This window comes from Saccoglossus kowalevskii, chromosome 22, assembly GCF_978046115.1.
Source record: "Saccoglossus kowalevskii chromosome 22, keSacKowa6.1, whole genome shotgun sequence".
NCBI lineage: Eukaryota > Metazoa > Hemichordata > Enteropneusta > Harrimaniidae > Saccoglossus > Saccoglossus kowalevskii.
Genome location: NC_140662.1, coordinates 1,982,722 through 2,002,159, shown reverse-complemented (window position 1 = coordinate 2,002,159; position 19,438 = coordinate 1,982,722). Strand labels below are relative to the sequence as shown.

General features: G+C 32.6%; 1 protein-coding gene across 2 annotated transcripts; it reads left to right on the top strand.

Annotated features, from left to right (window-relative positions):
- Positions 1–1,178: 1,178 nt before the first annotated feature.
- On the top strand, positions 1,179–10,586 carry LOC102801509 (uncharacterized). Of its 2 annotated transcripts, none has more exons than XM_085495537.1 (7): positions 1,179–1,360; positions 7,273–7,361; positions 7,469–7,569; positions 7,740–7,973; positions 8,214–8,330; positions 9,007–9,061; positions 9,317–10,586. In XM_085495537.1, the coding sequence occupies exons 3-7, from the start codon at positions 7,494–7,496 to the stop codon at positions 10,545–10,547; spliced, it is 1,713 nt and encodes a 570-aa protein (XP_085351663.1). In that variant the 5' UTR covers positions 1,179–1,360; positions 7,273–7,361; positions 7,469–7,493; the 3' UTR covers positions 10,548–10,586. The 2 variants fall into 2 exon arrangements, with proteins under 2 accessions (XP_085351663.1, XP_085351662.1); XM_085495536.1 differs by having other exon boundaries at positions 8,211–8,330.
- The last annotated feature ends 8,852 nt before the right edge of the window (positions 10,587–19,438 follow it).

Genomic DNA, 19,438 nt, shown 5'->3' with positions numbered 1-19,438 from the left:
GTTCAGTAAGCAGGGGAGAGTGTACTCAGATTTAAACTGCTAAGTAAGTAGTTGGCTTTTAGAATCTATCTCAGAACTCATTACATGAATATTCACATACGTTTTGACTGTTACTCAGGTCGTTATAAATGTAACAACATACATCCCATTTTCCGATGGAAATAAACATGATTTTTGGAAACGTAACGTCGCGTAATGGCTATGTAAGTCACGTTATCGAGTACGTGGACTCGTGAACCTGGTTTATCTGAGTTATCTGAGTGCCGCTTTGAAAGGCGGGATTTTGAAGAAAAAGCAGCGAAATTACAGGAGCGAATGGAAGAAATTGAAGAAACTTTTGAGGCCCGTCAAACAAGTCCGTTTTCCTTTTAAAAAACAACAACGCTAATGTTAACTTGAACGTCTATTATAAACTACGCCGATCTTCATGAAACCGCACGAAATACCCAATTTTATAACATAAACACAACTTGAACTCACGCCGATCATCAAAATGAGCCGAATCGAAACCATATCAAATCTGTCAACGTCTACCTCGTATCTATATAGCTCACAAAAGTGGTTCTTCGCTAAAGGCCGCAGTGTATTGAGCCGATGTAGAGTCCCTTTATACAGAAAGTAGCGACACGAGGACTCGGAAAAATACGGTCACGTAATCAGTATAGCCATTTTGTATGACAAGGGGTTCAAGATGTACACATTTACTTGTATATGAAATGTATGTACACCGTGGTGATCTAACTATCGAACCACAATAATTACAACAATAGTATTGTCTACAAAATAAGCATGATGAATTTTCAGAATGATGAATTGTCAACAGACATCCCAATAAAAAATAAAAGCTTGTTGTCTGGCGGTGTCACATAACTCGTGCCAAGGCTTAATTTGTTTCAGTAACTGGTATTTCACATCTGTTTGGCCTGCAGTTTTGTTTAACACGTATATTACATGTAACGCTTATCACACAAATCTGGCAACTACAGTGTTCTGTTAAAGGGCGGTGATCGTCGCACCGCGTTCTGGTCGATATCATCCATGGGTCGATAAGCAACGTACACAACGCGTATAAAATACATTGTATGAATTCTACGTCATGTGAAAGGGCGCCCTCTGTAATCCATGTGTATCGCGTCACTGTACAAAAATAGAATTGGGTTTTTCCCTGAAACAGGAAATGGTTGGTTGGCCGTCGAAAGTTTGATCATCTAAACGAACGGCACTCGCACGCACCGTATCGTTGGGTAATATTATCTAGCGTGGGAAAAGGTGTTGCGTCCCCCAGTCGTGATAACGATTGAGGAATCGTGACGTCCCTCTGGAACACTGACATTCTGTAACAACAACATTTACAATAAAAGTAAGTTCCAACATATATACATTTTTGCAACTAACATTACTGTCATTATATTTGGGTTGAATGCCGGGGAATGTAAAGTGGAAATCACGTAGACAGTACATTAATTCGAACTCAACAATTAATGGCTCGTATTTAAACATTGTCAGTTTCAAACTGTTCACCAAAATTTCAGGGTTTCAACTTTGTTTGATATATCGTTGATCGGTTTATATTATACTGACTCATGCCTGTTATTCAAAACTGAAAATTATCATCTCAAAATTCAGAAGAGAGTTTGCAGCAGAGATGAACGAGTAGGTTCACTTCATTCGCTTGTCATAATTCATATAATCACAAAAAAGGAGCTCAAAAGAAGGTCAGTTAGTCCTTTGTAGATGACGTGGCAGTCCGTAAATTGACTAATGGACTGACCTGACCTGACAATCAACAGTGTCATTCAGTGCTTGGGAATGTTGCCATGCACTCCACGTCAAACAACAATACAGTATAAGTATTTTCTAGGAATCCTAGTGCCTTACTTAGAAACCAAACGATATCTGATAGCAGACCGAAACTCACCTTCATACCAAAAAGTCAATGACAGTTTGACGGAACAAAACATAACCCCTCTCTATAGAAAGATCATGTGGCTGATGAAAATTCCGTGACTTTTAGACTAATATTATCTTTCATCCGAAGGACAAGGTCAACACAAGCAGCCGAGAATCCGGAGTTTACGCGAAGTTTATTAAAGTCGTACTCGTTAGTGAGTGAATCTCGGTCAGTCTTTTGAGTCTATAGCACACTCAACCTGGGTAGTAGTCGACCTTTTAGGTCTCCAGCGCAAGGTACGACTAGAACTTAAATCTACCGATCGTTCGTTTGATGCAACAATCACTCAGTTACCAGTGATTGACTAATGATTGCTGTTTGTGTTTATCTAATCATGTAATTAGTCTGTGCATATTTGATTAGATGATTTACATACTAATTGTTTACAGCTTGTTTTATATTGTATCATTAAAACATTAGATTAAAACTTGGTACATTCATACCACTTGATTATCTGGCAATTATTTTTTTAATAAGCTAATTTACATATTAATTAATTTTATTCATGTTTTGTTTGTATCGTAACATTTTGCTCATACCTGATACAATTTTAAAATTATTCTGTTTACACTACTGAACTAATCTGCATATTGATTAACTGTTTCCAGCTTGTTTATTATTATAGAAATAGTTTGATTAAACGAATTTAAACGTGGTTTATGCACACTGTGTGTTTAGTTTAATATATGACCCAAATTTGCAATTAATCTTAACATACTATATAGCTAATTGTATACTAATTATTTTTATTCAGCATGTTTTATTTATATTTTAAGTTTCGTAAAATGAAATAAAACACGTGGTGTTGCTTGCGTAGTTCAATGATTGAATTCATCTGTACATTTTCATAATTGGTTGGCTCTAAAATATTCAGTGTATTTGTTAACTTAAATGGATTGAAACATTGTAAATTACTGTGATTCTTGTTAGTCAATGTATCATAGCATCTACTTAAATTGTTCACATTAAATAAATATTTTGTTTGCTGTTTACTGTTTACAATGTTTTCATCGTTTCACTCAAATAGATTGACTCTCATAACGTACATGTTGTTTATATCTTAGGTAAATGGCAGATAATAATAGTTGATAGTCTGTATAGTTTAATTGTGTAATTTGTGATTTTTTCCGCATCCCTTACTTTGTATCATACCAATGCGTGAAAATAAAAATAATTTTTAAAATGACATAAACAAACATGCCTGGATTAGATGGTATTTGGGAGAAACCATATAATAGTAATGAATTAATCCCTCTAATAATTAGTTTGCATGTACAATAATATCATAAAATAATTACAATATTTAGACTATACGCGACAGTCGGGACTCATGTCCGATATGGACAAAACTAGGAAAATCTAATAATAAATGAATAAAATGAAATAAATTAATAAAAAAATAATTAAATAAAAATAACTATTAATGTGATCAATATAGTTTCGAGCGAAACCTAATTTCTGAACACTGGAGGCGTTCTTGAGAGCCAAAGGAAACAAAATCATAGATTCAAAATGGCAGCTTGCACTGACGTAACGAACGGTGTTGCTTTGAAAAATCATAGAAATCCCCAGTTTATAGAAACAATTGCCATCTATATGATTAGCGTATACATTGTAAATCTTATATGATACTGTATAGGATGAGTTTTTCAGCGTATACATTGTAAATCTCATATGATACTGTATAGGATGAGTTTTTCAGCGTATAAATTGTAAATCTTATATGATACTGTATAGGATGAGTTTTTCAGCGTATACATTGTAAATCTTATATGATACTGTATAGGATGAGTTTTTCAGCGTATACATTGTAAATCTCATATGATACTGTATAGGATGAGTTTTTCAGCGTGTAAATTGTAAATCTTATATGATACTGTATAGGATGAGTTTTTCAGCGTATACATTGTAAATCTTATATGATACTGTATAGGATGAGTTTTTCAGCATATAAATTGTAAATCTCATATGATACTGTATAGGATGAGTTTTTCAGCGTATAAATTGTAAATCTTATTTGATACTGTATAGGATGAGTTTTTCAGCGTATACATTGTAAATCTTATATGATACTGTATAGGATGAGTTTTTCAGCGTATACCTAGTAAATCTTATATGATACTGTATAGGATGAGATTTTCAGCGTATACATTGTAAATCTTATATGATACTGTATAGGATGAGTTTTTCAGCGTATACCTAGTAAATCTTATATGATACTGTATAGGATGAGTTTTTCAGCGTATACATTGTAAATACTATATGATACTGTATAGGATTAGTTTTTCAGCGTATAAATTGTAAATCTTATATGATACTGAATAGAATGAGTTTTTCAGCGTATAAATTGTAAATCTCATATGATACTGTATAGGATGAGTTTTTCAGTGTATACATTGTAAATCTCATATGATACTGTATAGGATGAGTTTTTCAGCGTATACATTGTAAATACTATATGATACTGTATAGGATGAGTTTTTCACTGTATAAATTGTAAATCTTATATGATACTGTATAGGATGAGTTTTTCAGCGTATACATTGTAAATACTATATGATACTGTATAGGATGAGTTTTTCACTGTATAAATTGTAAATCGTATATGATACTGTATAGGATGAGTTTTTCAGCGTATACATTGTAAATACTATATGATACTGTATAGGATGAGTTTTTCAGCGTATAAATTGTAAATCGTATATGATACTGTATAGGACGAGTTTTTCAGCGTATACATTGTAAATCTTATATGATACTGTATAGGATGAGTTTTTCAGCGTATACATTGTAAATACTATATGATACTGTATAGGATGAGTTTTTCAGCGTATAAATTGTAAATCTTATATGATACTGTATAGGATGAGTTTTTCAGCGTATACATTGTAAATACTATATGATACTGTGTAGGATGAGTTTTTCAGCGTATACATTGTAAATACTATATGATACTGTATAGGATGAGTTTTTCAGCGTATAAATTGTAAATCTTATATGATACTGTATAGGATGAGTTTTTCAGCGTATAAATTGTAAATCTTATATGATACTGTATAGGATGAGTTTTTCAGCGTATACATTGTAAATCTTATATGATACTGTATAGGATGAGTTTTTCAGCGTATACATTGTAAATCTCATATGATACTGTATAGGATGAGTTTTTCAGCGTGTAAATTGTAAATCTTATATGATACTGTATAGGATGAGTTTTTCAGCGTATACATTGTAAATCTTATATGATACTGTATAGGATGAGTTTTTCAGCATATAAATTGTAAATCTCATATGATACTGTATAGGATGAGTTTTTCAGCGTATAAATTGTAAATCTTATTTGATACTGTATAGGATGAGTTTTTCACTGTATAAATTGTAAATCTTATATGATACTGTATAGGATGAGTTTTTCAGCGTATACCTAGTAAATCTTATATGATACTGTATAGGATGAGATTTTCAGCGTATACATTGTAAATCTTATATGATACTGTATAGGATGAGTTTTTCAGCGTATACCTAGTAAATCTTATATGATACTGTATAGGATGAGTTTTTCAGCGTATACATTGTAAATACTATATGATATTGTATAGGATTAGTTTTTCAGCGTATAAATTGTAAATCTTATATGATACTGAATAGAATGAGTTTTTCAGCGTATAAATTGTAAATCTCATATGATACTGTATAGGATGAGTTTTTCAGTGTATACATTGTAAATCTCATATGATACTGTATAGGATGAGTTTTTCAGCGTATACATTGTAAATACTAAATGATACTGTATAGGATGAGTTTTTCACTGTATAAATTGTAAATCTTATATGATACTGTATAGGATGAGTTTTTCAGCGTATACATTGTAAATACTATATGATACTGTATAGGATGAGTTTTTCACTGTATAAATTGTAAATCGTATATGATACTGTATAGGATGAGTTTTTCAGCGTATACATTGTAAATACTATATGATACTGTATAGGATGAGTTTTTCACTGTATAAATTGTAAATCGTATATGATACTGTATAGGATGAGTTTTTCAGCGTATACATTGTAAATACTATATGATACTGTATAGGATGAGTTTTTCAGCGTATAAATTGTAAATCGTATATGATACTGTATAGGATGAGTTTTTCAGCGTATACATTGTAAATCTTATATGATACTGTATAGGATGAGTTTTTCAGCGTATACATTGTAAATAATTGTTGTTGATTTTCTGATGTGGACATGCAATATTAGCGTAACATTTGAACATTGAAAGACGTGTGTTTATATTTAGCGGAAAATTACTGAGTCTGTATAATGAGTAATAGTGATATTATATTCGCTAATCAGTTACGTTATACATGTAATTTTCAGAGTTTTAAAAAATGATGTTTGGTACAAATACGGTCAGAAACGTTGGGAGTGATAACGGGATTTATTGTTGCACACAGTGATGATTACTGAGACAAGCAACGAACGTTTTGTAAAGTTAATCCATCAAGTTTACTAGTTTTGCTATGCATAATTAGAAATGTTTATTTTGAGGTTTTGATAGTTAAGTTTCTAGTATTTAGAAAATAGTCTTATATTACAGGACTTAATAACCTGTGACGATAGTCAACGCTGCTAACCTGTAATTATATCCGGACACAGTGGTGAGATAAAATTTATTAGTAATTTTAAGGTCATCAGTCATTTTGGTGAGACAATTTTTGACATGTGAATTGAGTCAATACAAATAAGTTAGTAATGTACTGTTTACTGAAAATAGTTTTGTGTTTATTGTTATTTCAGAATTTAATGGTGATCAATAAAATATCTCTCATACAATATAGCCGGTTGTAATTTTATGAGTTTTTGTCCCGTCGACGTCACCAAACACAATCGATGATTATTTCATTTGTTTCCCAAACATGACCAAACATAACAAAAACTAGTTCTTTTCATCGATCGATGAAACAATATACAATCAGGCTAACGTTACCTGAATAGAAAAATAGTCGACTATGAGTAAATTTGTCACGAAAACTTACATTCTCATTAAATTAAAATGTAACCGTCCATTTGAAATATTCGGTATTTCGCTTATATGCTTAAGCTCTCGTTGTCCTATATGGCGCCGTTGAAAGGTCATTGTTGTTATAAGACAACCTGCAATTTTTCACACCCGTGAATATTTATATATATATTTATATTTAGTCTTTAATAAATGCATTCTACAATTTGCATGAACGAATGCTTTCATTTTTCACGGAATTATCACAGATTGTAAAATAATCAATTATCTAATCAATATATATTACAACATTAATGTTACAGGTCAATACCGTGTTTTTATCTACTTGCTACGTTGCCATACAGAATACAGAAAGTTACAGTCGCGTGGTGCATTGGCCGTGATCGTCACGGTGAGTTCGAATTTCGATTGTTTTGTGTTGTGGTGTCTGTAATTGATATTTTACCATCGAATACTTAGACTAATCCTTCCTTGTCTAAATTTATGTTTGTTCTCCAGGCTGTTCAATATTATTCTATTAAAGATGTCCAACTCCGACGAGTCAGATGAGGAAAAGTTCACAACGCTATTGGAGAACATAAGTGCTGAAATAACACGTCGTAAGATAATTTGATTTTGTTTCCACCTTGTAAATTTACTGGCATCATTCATTGCAATTCTGTGTTAAAATCATTGTATTCGAATGTTATAAGATTCTGATTGAGAAAGGAAAGATTGTTGTATCTTCTCCAGTTTTAATAATATTATGTTTTCTTTTCCGCCACAACAGCGGAATTCGCATCATTGAAGAGGTTATGTAAAAAAATACCCCGGGGTAAACTGGATGAAATGAAGAAAGCAGGCGAACTGTTTCTGCAACTGGAAGATATGAACATTATTTCACCAACAGACACGGCTTACTTATGCAGAATTTTGAGAACAAAATCTGTTGGACGGGGTAAACTAGCAGATAAACTGGAGACATTTAGTAACGGACGCACAAAGCCTTCCGGTGACGTACAAGGTATCAGAATTAGCTACATGAAATAATACAGTATAAGCAATTCGTATAGTTGCACATTTAAATAGATATGGTGCAGACAAAAATATGTTATGACACAATGTAACAAAGGGTTGACTGTATAACCGTGCCTAATATTGCATACTAAAACCAATGTCACTGTACAAATAAGTAACCTATCGCTTCAGAAAAATCTGAGATTCTGTAGGTTGATCTTGATTTTGAATGTCAATATTTCAGCAGATAGTGCGCCGACTACGTCATCAGAAACTGCAGACAATATGGCACCTTCATCGAGAAAACGACGGCATGATGAAGGTGAGAAGAAATCGGCTCCAAAAGAGAAACCAACCCCACGTGGTACGTATGCAATAGTATGGAAATAATGACCCGGGCCAAGGTCGATATACAGATGTGTCGACCTGAAGAGAGCATTGTTTCCCAGTTAAAAGTATTGACACAGAATATAACTCGTCCAAAGTAATGCAAGATGCTTTTAAGCAGAACATACATTGTATTATACTTGTTTAACCTGTTCATAAATTACATGTGATTCTCTATGGAAACGCCGACAAACCTCAACGGTGAATCCGCATTTCGTAGATGGATCGTAGCGCCTGTGGAAGAACAGAACCCGAATATTACGTCTTTGAGAGTATGCAAATATAATTACTAGTAATTGGCTAGTAAGGCAATGAGATATAATAATACCATATATCTGCTAAATTGTCATATATCAACTAAAGGGTGTGTTCATATATTTGTAGGGTTATGCTCAAGATATTAATTATTAATATTAATTTGTAATATATAATAATAGAGGCAACATTAGGTTGGTGAGACATTCAATTGTACTGTTACCAGCTGGGATTGCGTTATTGCCTTATACCGTGCCTTATATTGTAAAGTGAAGTAAACGAACACCGAAGTGTCCATGTACTTAACAGTGTGAGATGGGAACTGGTATTATCAGTTCTGACATGCTGCATAACATATAAAATGAACGATATGTATTGTTTTTTTTTTTTTTGTATAGATGATGCAATACAACCTGTGTACGATGCATGTAATGTTGGAAACAACAATCAGAGGTAAGTCCATATGCCATTACGTCAACAGATTTGTTAGTTTTGTAACGATAGAGTACAAATGCTATGTCAACCATGCACTGATGATACTTCAGTGTAGATATAGTAATAGTTAGGGTGTATATACAGAATATGTCAGTTGCATCCATATTGTATTGGCATAAGTTTGAAAAAAAAGAAATATCACACGTTAGCAAAAAACTATTCACAGAATTAAAACGTACTAATAGTTGCAATGTTTCATTTCTCTTTTGACAGGGGTGTTTTATTAATCAATGATGAATGGGGGACAGCAAAAGGAGGAATATCTACCGTAAATCGACAACTGGCTGAGATAATTGCACTTTGCAACAACATGCAAGTATATTGCACATCACTTTATGAGAATGAGAAAGACAAAGAGGATGCACGTGAACGTGGAGTTGAGTTAGTGTTTCCTAAGGTCGAACAATCGTCAAGAAATTCTCCTAACCTTGACTGGTTAGAGGAAACATATCGCTCATATTTTTATCATTTAGTCGACATTCCTAATATAGACATCATCGTTGGTCACGTGCCAATAACATCGGGAGCAGCATTGAACATTCGCAATGCGTTTTTCCCTAAAAAGAAGCTGTATCTCTTCATTCATGTAATTCCCCGGGATATAGAAATACACAAAGTAGATTGGTCTCCCCAAAAAGTCGAGGTTAGAGAAAACAAAATTATAGAGGAAGTTAAAAAATGCAATTGCGTGTTTTCAGTTGGTCCTCGCATATACAGCCATTTTGACAACGGTTTTCGTTGCTTAAATAATATCAAACACCACGAGTTTCTCCCATCGTCCGATTCTCAATTTTTTGATGTTATTATAAAGGAACCGACAATTGAAGAATCAGATTTGAATGTTTTAACATTTGGTCGAGTTTCAGGTGTTGGCAATCTGAAAGGTTATGATATCGTTGCCAAAGCTTTAAGTATGGTTGCTAATCACTGTAATACTGGGAGACGTACGAGACAGGTGAGAACGATCTGGAAAATTCGGGGTATTTCAGAAGGAGAGCATAACGAAAGTAAAGCATACGTGGATGCAAATATAACATCCCCAAACATTCAGTGGGATATGCGGCCATATGGTACACAAGATGACATCCGCCGCGATATTCAACAAAGCCACCTAGTGATCATGGCGTCGCGTAGTGAGCCATTTGGAATGGTGGGATTGGAAGCGATTGCTGCTGGTGTACCCGTACTTATCACTGTGAATTCAGGTCTAGCCGAGTTTTTATTGAAGTACTTTCCTTTGGACATGGTTAGCCAAATCATTGTGAAAGTTGGTGTCAACGATCATCAGTTTGAAATGGATATAGAACGTTGGTACAATGAAATTATCGAAGTGATCAATAATTATCCGATTGCATTTGATCGAGCTCAGCATTTGAAAGGGCTACTCCAGAATTGTGATGCTGTGAAAACGTCACATGAATTTTTCAAGCGTGAGTGCACATAGAAATGAAGTGTACCAGTCTGAATATTTGGAATACTTACCCCTGGGCCATCAAACAAAAGTGTAATGTACAATCAAACAGATGTACATATATATATATATATATATATATATATATATATATATATATATATATATATATATATATATATATATATATATATATATATATATATATATATATATATATATATATATATATAGAAAATGGTCACAAAGTACAAGGAGAAATATATAAAAAACAAAAACACAATATACTAAGTAACAAATACAATCACTAAATTACTAAATAATACAAAATCTCTAAAATACAATCTAATATAAAATTACAAAATTGACAGCAGGCATTAAGATGTCAAGTCCGACTGTAATATTTAATTATTTGTTTTTTATAAATACGTCTAGGGGGTATCTGTCTAACTCGCTATACATGGCCATAATTGGTGTGTGTTGTGACACCCCCAGTAGATACCGACAATAACTTAATTGAACGTCTTCAATAGGTGATTTAGTGGAGAACTCATCAGCCCAAACATCACAACCATAAATGAGGATAGGTCTGATGAGTTTGTCAAAAAGGGAAATTGAAACTTTTATACTTATGTTTTGTATTGAGCCAAGCTTTGCTTTCATTGAAAACAGAGCTTTTTGAGCCTTACGTTTAAGGTTTTTTAGGCCATCCTTAAACCTACCATTGGCACTAATGACTAGTCCCAGATAGTTATAAGATTTAACTGTATCAAGTTCGATACCTCCAAGAAAAAATGTATCATTATTCAAACGTCTGTTTGATTTATTGAAAATTAAAATTTTGGTTTTGTCAGTGTTGACAGAGAGCTTCCACGTTTTAGCATACAATGCCAAACTATCAAGACATGTCTGTAATCCCTGTTTAGTTTTAGAAAGTATCACAATATCATCGGCATAGAGTAGACAGCTGACATGCGAGTTTTCTAAATAAGGAGGATCACAGGTATTAGGATTGAAAATAGTGGGCAGGTCATTTAAAAAAAGATTGGAGAGTTGGACTAAGATTACATCCCTGTTTAACACCAATATTGGACTGAAATTGTTTTGTTAAGCCTTCTTTACATTTAACTTTATATTTTACTTTACTGTACATGTTTTTGATAGTTTCATACATTTTTCCATTTATACCATATTTGATTAATTTTTTGAATAGACCATCATGCCAGACACTGTCAAAGGCCTTTCTAAGGTCAATAAAGCAGGCATATAATTTTTTTGATTTTTTAATATTTGTGTTATTTTGTTTATTGGCACACTCTGACTTACCACTGTAGAGATATTTATTTACTAGGGTTTTTAATATGAAAAGATTGTCTGTAGTTCGACAATCATGCCTGAATCCGAACTGTCGACCGGAAAGAATGTTATTAGAGTCTAAAAATGATGTCAGCCTAATATTTAGAATACTATTGAATAACTTGCCAAGACAGCTAGAGATGGCAATTCCCCTGTAGTTGGCCGGGTTATTTTTCGACCCAGATTTGTGGATTGGTACCAACAGGCCAGTGCTCTAAGAATGTGGATAGTTATTTGAACTATAAACAATATTAAAGAGTTTATGTATTGCATCTAATAAGTGATGTTCACCGTATTTTACCAATTCATTGCAAATTCTATCTTCTGCCGAAGCCTTGTTACTTTTAAGAAGTCTAATGGCTTTAGTTATTTCATTTTTTAAGATTGGTCTGTCTAAATAGGGGTTGCTACTTGCACTCTTTTCACTATTATCCAGTTCATTCGCAATCTCAGACTAACAGGAAATGAATTCAAAACCCGGTACATAAACCACACTGCATCGCTACGCAACCAATCATTGAGAAACGCAACAGAGCTCAGTAAATACGCTTGGTCATTAAAAGACAATAACATCGATTACGACATCAAATGGAGAGTGTTATCGCGTGCTGCACCATACAATACTTCAAGCAAACGTTGCAACTTATGTATTAGAGAGAAATATATTATAATTTTCCAACCACATTACTGTAGTTTAAATAAAAGAAATGAGCTTTTTTCTTCCTGTAGACACAGAGCCAAATCGTTGCTATGCAACAACTAATTTTAATATCGTGAACACACTCCATTGTTATGCAAATCTGTAGCGCTTATAACGTAGTCTGTTTCGGTGGTTTATTTAATAAAGTCTTAACTCCTGATGAGTGAGGTACTCCATGTACCTTACGAAACAGTACTGTAGAGTGAACTTTACTCATGTAGTCGAGTCTTAATTTCTCTGTCCATATATATATATATATATATATATATATATATATATATATATATATATATATATATATATATATATATATATATATATATATATATATCAGTTCTTTTTATTTTGATAATGGCAATTTTTTGGTCAGAGCGCCCTCTAGTATTTGTGGAGAATCATGTTCATTTGGAATGCTCTGATTGGATGGAAGTTCAAGCCTAGCAAGGTGTGATAGAATTGGCCTATTATGTTCAGATTCAAATAAGCATGAACCACTAATTTGATAGGGAAGTGGGTAGAACGTACACTGATTTATTTTAATTGAAGTTACAGTATAGAACATAGAATGATTTATTTTAATGTGAGTTACAGAGTAGAACATAGTCGGATATATTTTAATGTGAGTTACAGAGTAGAACGTACACTGAATTATTTTAGTGTGAGTAACATAGTAGAACGTACACTGATTTATTTTAATGTGAGTTACAGAGTAGAACGTAGACTGATGTATGTTTATGTGAGTTACATAGTAGAATGTAGACTGATATATTGTAATGTGAGTTATAGAGTAGAATGTACACTGATTTATTTTAATGTGAGTTACAGGATAGAACATAGACTGATTTATTTGAATGTGAGTTACTGAGTAGAACATAGACGGATATATTTTAATGTGAGTTACAGAGTGGAACGTACACTGATTTATTTTAATGAGTTACATAGTAGAACGTACACTGATATATTTAATGTGAGTTTCAGAGTAGAACGTACACTGATTTATTTTAGTGTGAGTAACATAGTAGAACTTACATTGATTTATTTTATTTGGAGTTACAGGATAGAACATAGACTGATTTATTTTAATGTGAGTTACAGAGTAGAACATAGACTGATATATTTTAATGTGAGTTACAGAGTAGAACGTAAACTGATTTATTTTAGTGTGAGTAACATAGTAGAACGTACACTGATTTATTTTAATGTGAGTTACAGAGTAGAACAGAGACTGATATATTTTAATGTGAGTTACAGAGTAGAACGTAGACTGGTGTATTTTAATGTGAGTTACATCGTAGAAAGTAGACTGATATATTTTAATACGAGTTACATCGTAGAAAGTAGACTGGTATATTTTAATACGAGTTACATAGTAGAACGTACACTGATATATTTTAATGTGAGTAACATAGTAGAACGTACACTGATTTATTTTAAAGTGAGTTACAGAGTAGAACGTACACTGATATATTTTAATATGAGTTACAGAGTAGAACGTGCACTTATACATTTTAATTTGAGTTACAGAGTAGAGCATACAGTGATTTATTTTAACGCGAGTTACAGAGTAGAACGTACATTGATTGATTTTTATGCGAGTTACATAGTAGAACGTACACTAATTTAGTTTAATGCGAGTTACAGAGTAGAACATGGACTGATATATTTTAATGTGAGTTGCAGAGTAGAACATAGACTGCTATATTTTAATGTGAGTTACAGAGTAGAACGTACACTGATTTATTTTAATGGGAGTTACAGGATAGAACGTATCCTGATATATTTTAATGGGAGTTACATAATAGAATTTAGACTGATATCTTGTAATGTGAGTTACATAGTAGAATGTAGACTGATATATTTTAATGCGAGTTATAGAGTAGAACGTACACTGATTTATTCTAATTGGAGTTTACATGATAGAACGTATCCTGATATATTTTAATGGGAGTTACATAATAGAATTTAGACTGATATCTTGTAATGTGAGTTACAGAGTAGAACATAGACTGATATATTTTAATGTGAGTTACAGAGTAGAACGTAAACTGATTTATTTTAGTGTGAGTAACATAGTAGAACGTACACTGATTTATTTTAATGTGAGTTACAGAGTAGAACAGAGACTGATATATTTTAATGTGAGTTACAGAGTAGAACGTAGACTGGTGTATTTTAATGTGAGTTACCTCGTAGAAAGTAGACTGATATATTTTAATACGAGTTACATCGTAGAAAGTAGACTGGTATATTTTAATACGAGTTACATAGTAGAACGTACACTGATATATTATAATGTGAGTAACATAGTAGAACGTACACTGATTTATTTTAAAGTGAGTTACAGAGTAGAACGTACACTGATATATTTTAATATGAGTTACAGAGTAGAACGTGCACTTATACATTTTAATTTGAGTTACAGAGTAGAGCATACAGTGATTTATTTTAACGCGAGTTACAGAGTAGAACGTACATTGATTGATTTTTATGCGAGTTACATAGTAGAACGTACACTAATTTATTTTAATGCGAGTTACAGAGTAGAACATGGACTGATATATTTTAATGTGAGTTGCAGAGTAGAACATAGACTGCTATATTTTAATGTGAGTTACAGAGTAGAACGTACACTGATTTATTTTAATGGGAGTTACAGGATAGAACTTATCCTTATATATTTTAATGGGAGTTACATAATAGAATTTAGACTGATATCTTGTAATGTGAGTTACATAGTAGAATGTAGACTGATATATTTTAATGCGAGTTATAGAGTAGAACGTACACTGATTTATTCTAATTGGAGTTTACATGATAGAACATAGACTGATCTATTTTAATGTGAGTTACAGAGTAGAACATAGACTGATATATTCTAATGTGAGTTACAGAGTAGAACGTACACTGATTTATTTTAATGTGAGTTACAGAGTAGAACGCAGACTGCTGTATGTTTATGTGAGTTACAGAGTAGAACGTACACTGATTTATTTGTATTGGAGTTACAGGATAGAACGTAGACTGGTGTATTTTAATGTGTGTTACATCGTAGAAAGTAGACTGATATATTTTAATACTAGTTACATAGTAGAACGTACACTGATATATTTTAATGTGAGTAGCATAGTAGAACGTACACTGATTTACTTTAAAGTGAGTTACAGAGTAGAACGTACACTGATATATTTTAATATGAATTACAGAGTAGAACGTGCACTTAGACATTTTAATTTGAGTTACAGAGTAGAACATACAGTGATTTATTTTAACGCGAGTTACAGAGTAGAACGTACATTGATTGGTTTTTATGCGAGTTACATAGTAGAACGTACACTAATTTATTTTAATGCGAGTTACAGAGTAGAACATGGACTGATATATTTTAATGTGAGTTACAGAGTAGAACATAGACTGATATATTTTAATGTGAGTTACAGAGTAGAACGTACACTGATTTATTTTAATGGGAGTTACAGGATAGAACGTATCCTGATATATTTTAATGGGAGTTATATAGTAGAATGTAGACTGATATCTGTTAATGTGAGTTACATAGTAGAATGTAGACTGATATATATTAATGTGAGTTATAGAGTAGAACGTACACTGATTTATTTTAATGTGAGTTACAGAGTAGAACGTACACTGATTTATTTTAATGAGTTACACAGTAGAACGTACACTGATATATTTTAATGTGAGTTTCAGAGTAGAACGTACACTGATTTATTTTAGTGTGAGTAACATAGTAGAACGTACACTGATTTATTTTAATTGGAGTTACAGGAAAGAACATAGACTGATTTATTTTAATGTGAGTTACAGAGTAGAACATAGACGGATATATTTTAATGTGAGTTACAGAGTAGAACGTACACTGATTTATTTTAGTGTGAGTAACATAGTAGAACGTACACTGATTTATTTTAGTGTGAGTAACATAGTAGAACGTACACTGATTTATTTTAATGTGAGTTACAGAGTAGAACGTACACTGATTTATTTGTATTGGAGTTACAGGATAGAACGTAGACTGGTGTATTTTAATGTGAGTTACATCGTAGAAAGTAGACTGATATATTTTAATACGAGTTACAGAGTAGAACGTGCACTGATTTATTTTAATGTGAGTTACAGAGTAGAACGTAGACTGATTTATTTTAATGTGAGTAACATAGTAGAACGTACACTGATTTATTTTAATGTGAGTAACATAGTAGAACGTAGACTGATTTATTTTAATGTGAGTTACATAGTAGAACGTACACTGATTTATTTTAATGTGAGTTACAGAGTAGAACGTAGACTGATTTATTTTAATGTGAGTAACATAGTAGAACGTACACTGATTTATTTTAATGTGAGTAACATAGTAGAACGTACACTGATTTATTTTAATGTGAGTTACATAGTAGAACGTACACTGATATATTTTAATGTGAGTAACATAGTAGAACGTACACTGATTTATTTTAATGTGAGTAACATAGTAGAACGTACACTGATTTATTTTAATGTGAGTTACAGAGTAGAACGTACACTGGTATATTTTAATATGAGTTGGAAAGTAGAACGTGCACTTATACATTTTAATGTGAGTTACATAGTAGAAGGAAGACCAATTTATTTTAATGTGAGTTACAGAGTAGAACATATAGTGATTTATTTTAATGCGAGTTACAGAGTAGAACGTACATTGATTGATTTTAATGCGAGTTACATCGTAGAACGTACACTAATTTATTTTAATGTGAGTTACAGAGTAGAACGTACACTGATTTATTTTAATGGGAGTTACAGGGTAGAACGTACACTGATTTATTTTAATGTGAGTTACAGAGTAGAACGTAGACTGCTGTATGTTTATGTGAGTTACAGAGTAGAACGTACACTGATTTATTTGTATTGGAGTTACAGGATAGAACGTAGACTGGTGTATTTTAATGTGAGTTACATCGTAGAAAGTAGACTGATATATTTTAATACGAGTTACATAGTAGAACGTACACTGATATATTTTAATGTGAGTAACATAGTAGAACGTACACTGATTTATTTTAAAGTGAGTTACAGAGTAGAACGTACACTGATATATTTTAATATGAGTTACAGAGTAGAACGTGCACTTATACATTTTAATTTGAGTTACAGAGTAGAACATACAGTGATTTATTTTAACGCGAGTTACAGAGTAGAACGTACATTGATTGATTTTAATGCGAGTTACATAGTAAAACGTACACTAATTTATTTTAATATGAGTTACAGAGTGGAACGTACACTGATTTATTTTAATGGGAGTTACGTGGTAGAACGTACACTGATTTATTTTAATGGGAGTTACATAGTAGAACGTGGACTGATTTATTTTAATGTAAGTTACATAGTAGATTGTAGACTCATATATTTGAATATGAGTTACAGAGTAGAACGTACACTGATTTATTTTAATATGAGTTACATAGTAGAATGTGGACTGATTTATTTTAATGTGAGTTACAGAGTAGAACGTACACTGATATATTTTAATGTGAATTACATAGTAGAACGTTCACTGAATTATTTTAATGTGAGTTACATAATAGAACGTACACTGATTTATTTTAATGTGAGTTACAACATAGACTGATTTATTTTAATGTGAGTTACAGAGTAGAACGTACACTGATTTATTTTAATGTGAGTTACAGAGTAGAACATAGACTGATTTATTTTAATGTGAGTTACAGAGTAGAACGTAGACTGATTTATTTTAATGTAAGTTACAGAGTAGAACGTAAACTGATTTATTTTAATGTGAGTTACAGAGTAGAACGTAGACTGATTTATTTTAATGTAAGTTACAGAGTAGAACGTACACTGATGTATTTTAATGTGAGTTACAGAGAAGAGCGTACACTGATTTATTTTAATGTGAAATACATAGTAGAACGTAGACTGATTTATTTTAATGTGAGTTACAGAGTAGATCGTACACTGATTTATTTAAATGTGATTTTCAGAGAAGAGCGTACACTGGTTTATTTTAATGTGAGTTACAGAGTAGAACTACACTGATTTATTTTAATGTGAGTTACAGAGTAGAACTTATCCAGATCCTGCAGACTACCTCCAAACAATGTAGATAATATATATATAAAATAAATGTGTATCATTTACCCACTCTGTCGATGCCAAGTGACTGTACTTTGTTAAAACACGTGTCCTGATTTGTGAGTTTCAAGTTATGTTCCAATAAATTTGAAGGTTGTGGTTGTTAATGTACAATTCAACGCAAAATATGATCAGAGGCATGTGACGATTATAGCGATAAACCTCGGTCTTGCATGAGGCTACACGCGTTAATTTCCAGAGTGACGTCATAACTTAGCACTCTCCCTCGTGAATTATATGTGTGTTGACATTGTTAGAGTGAAGTAAAGCGATAATCTAAAGTGCATTTGACTATTAGATTAGTCATGTGACTAAAGTTTGGTTCTATTTTAAGGAAGAACACGCGTATGATAAAACATAGAGTGATGTTATTGTGACTGGGAAGGGTAGTTACACCGGGCCCGCTACAATATGTTTTTGTGTTGACTTTGCAGTAAGGAAAGTCTCCGCTTATTGTAATTACTACAATACTATTTACGCTGTAAGGGAAACACATAGTGAATGCTGGCCAACAGCCGCCCAGTACACCGTCTTTTCATCGCCGCTTTCATTGCACGCTGATACATACTTGAAAGGCGTTGGCATGTGGACACATTTGGAGTCACTGAAATCATTGAATGCGTGTCGTTGTTGTCCTGGCGACGACAGTCGAGACTGTAGTATAACACACATCAGTCCATTGCTGTGAGTAATGCAAGGAATGTACGTAGACAAC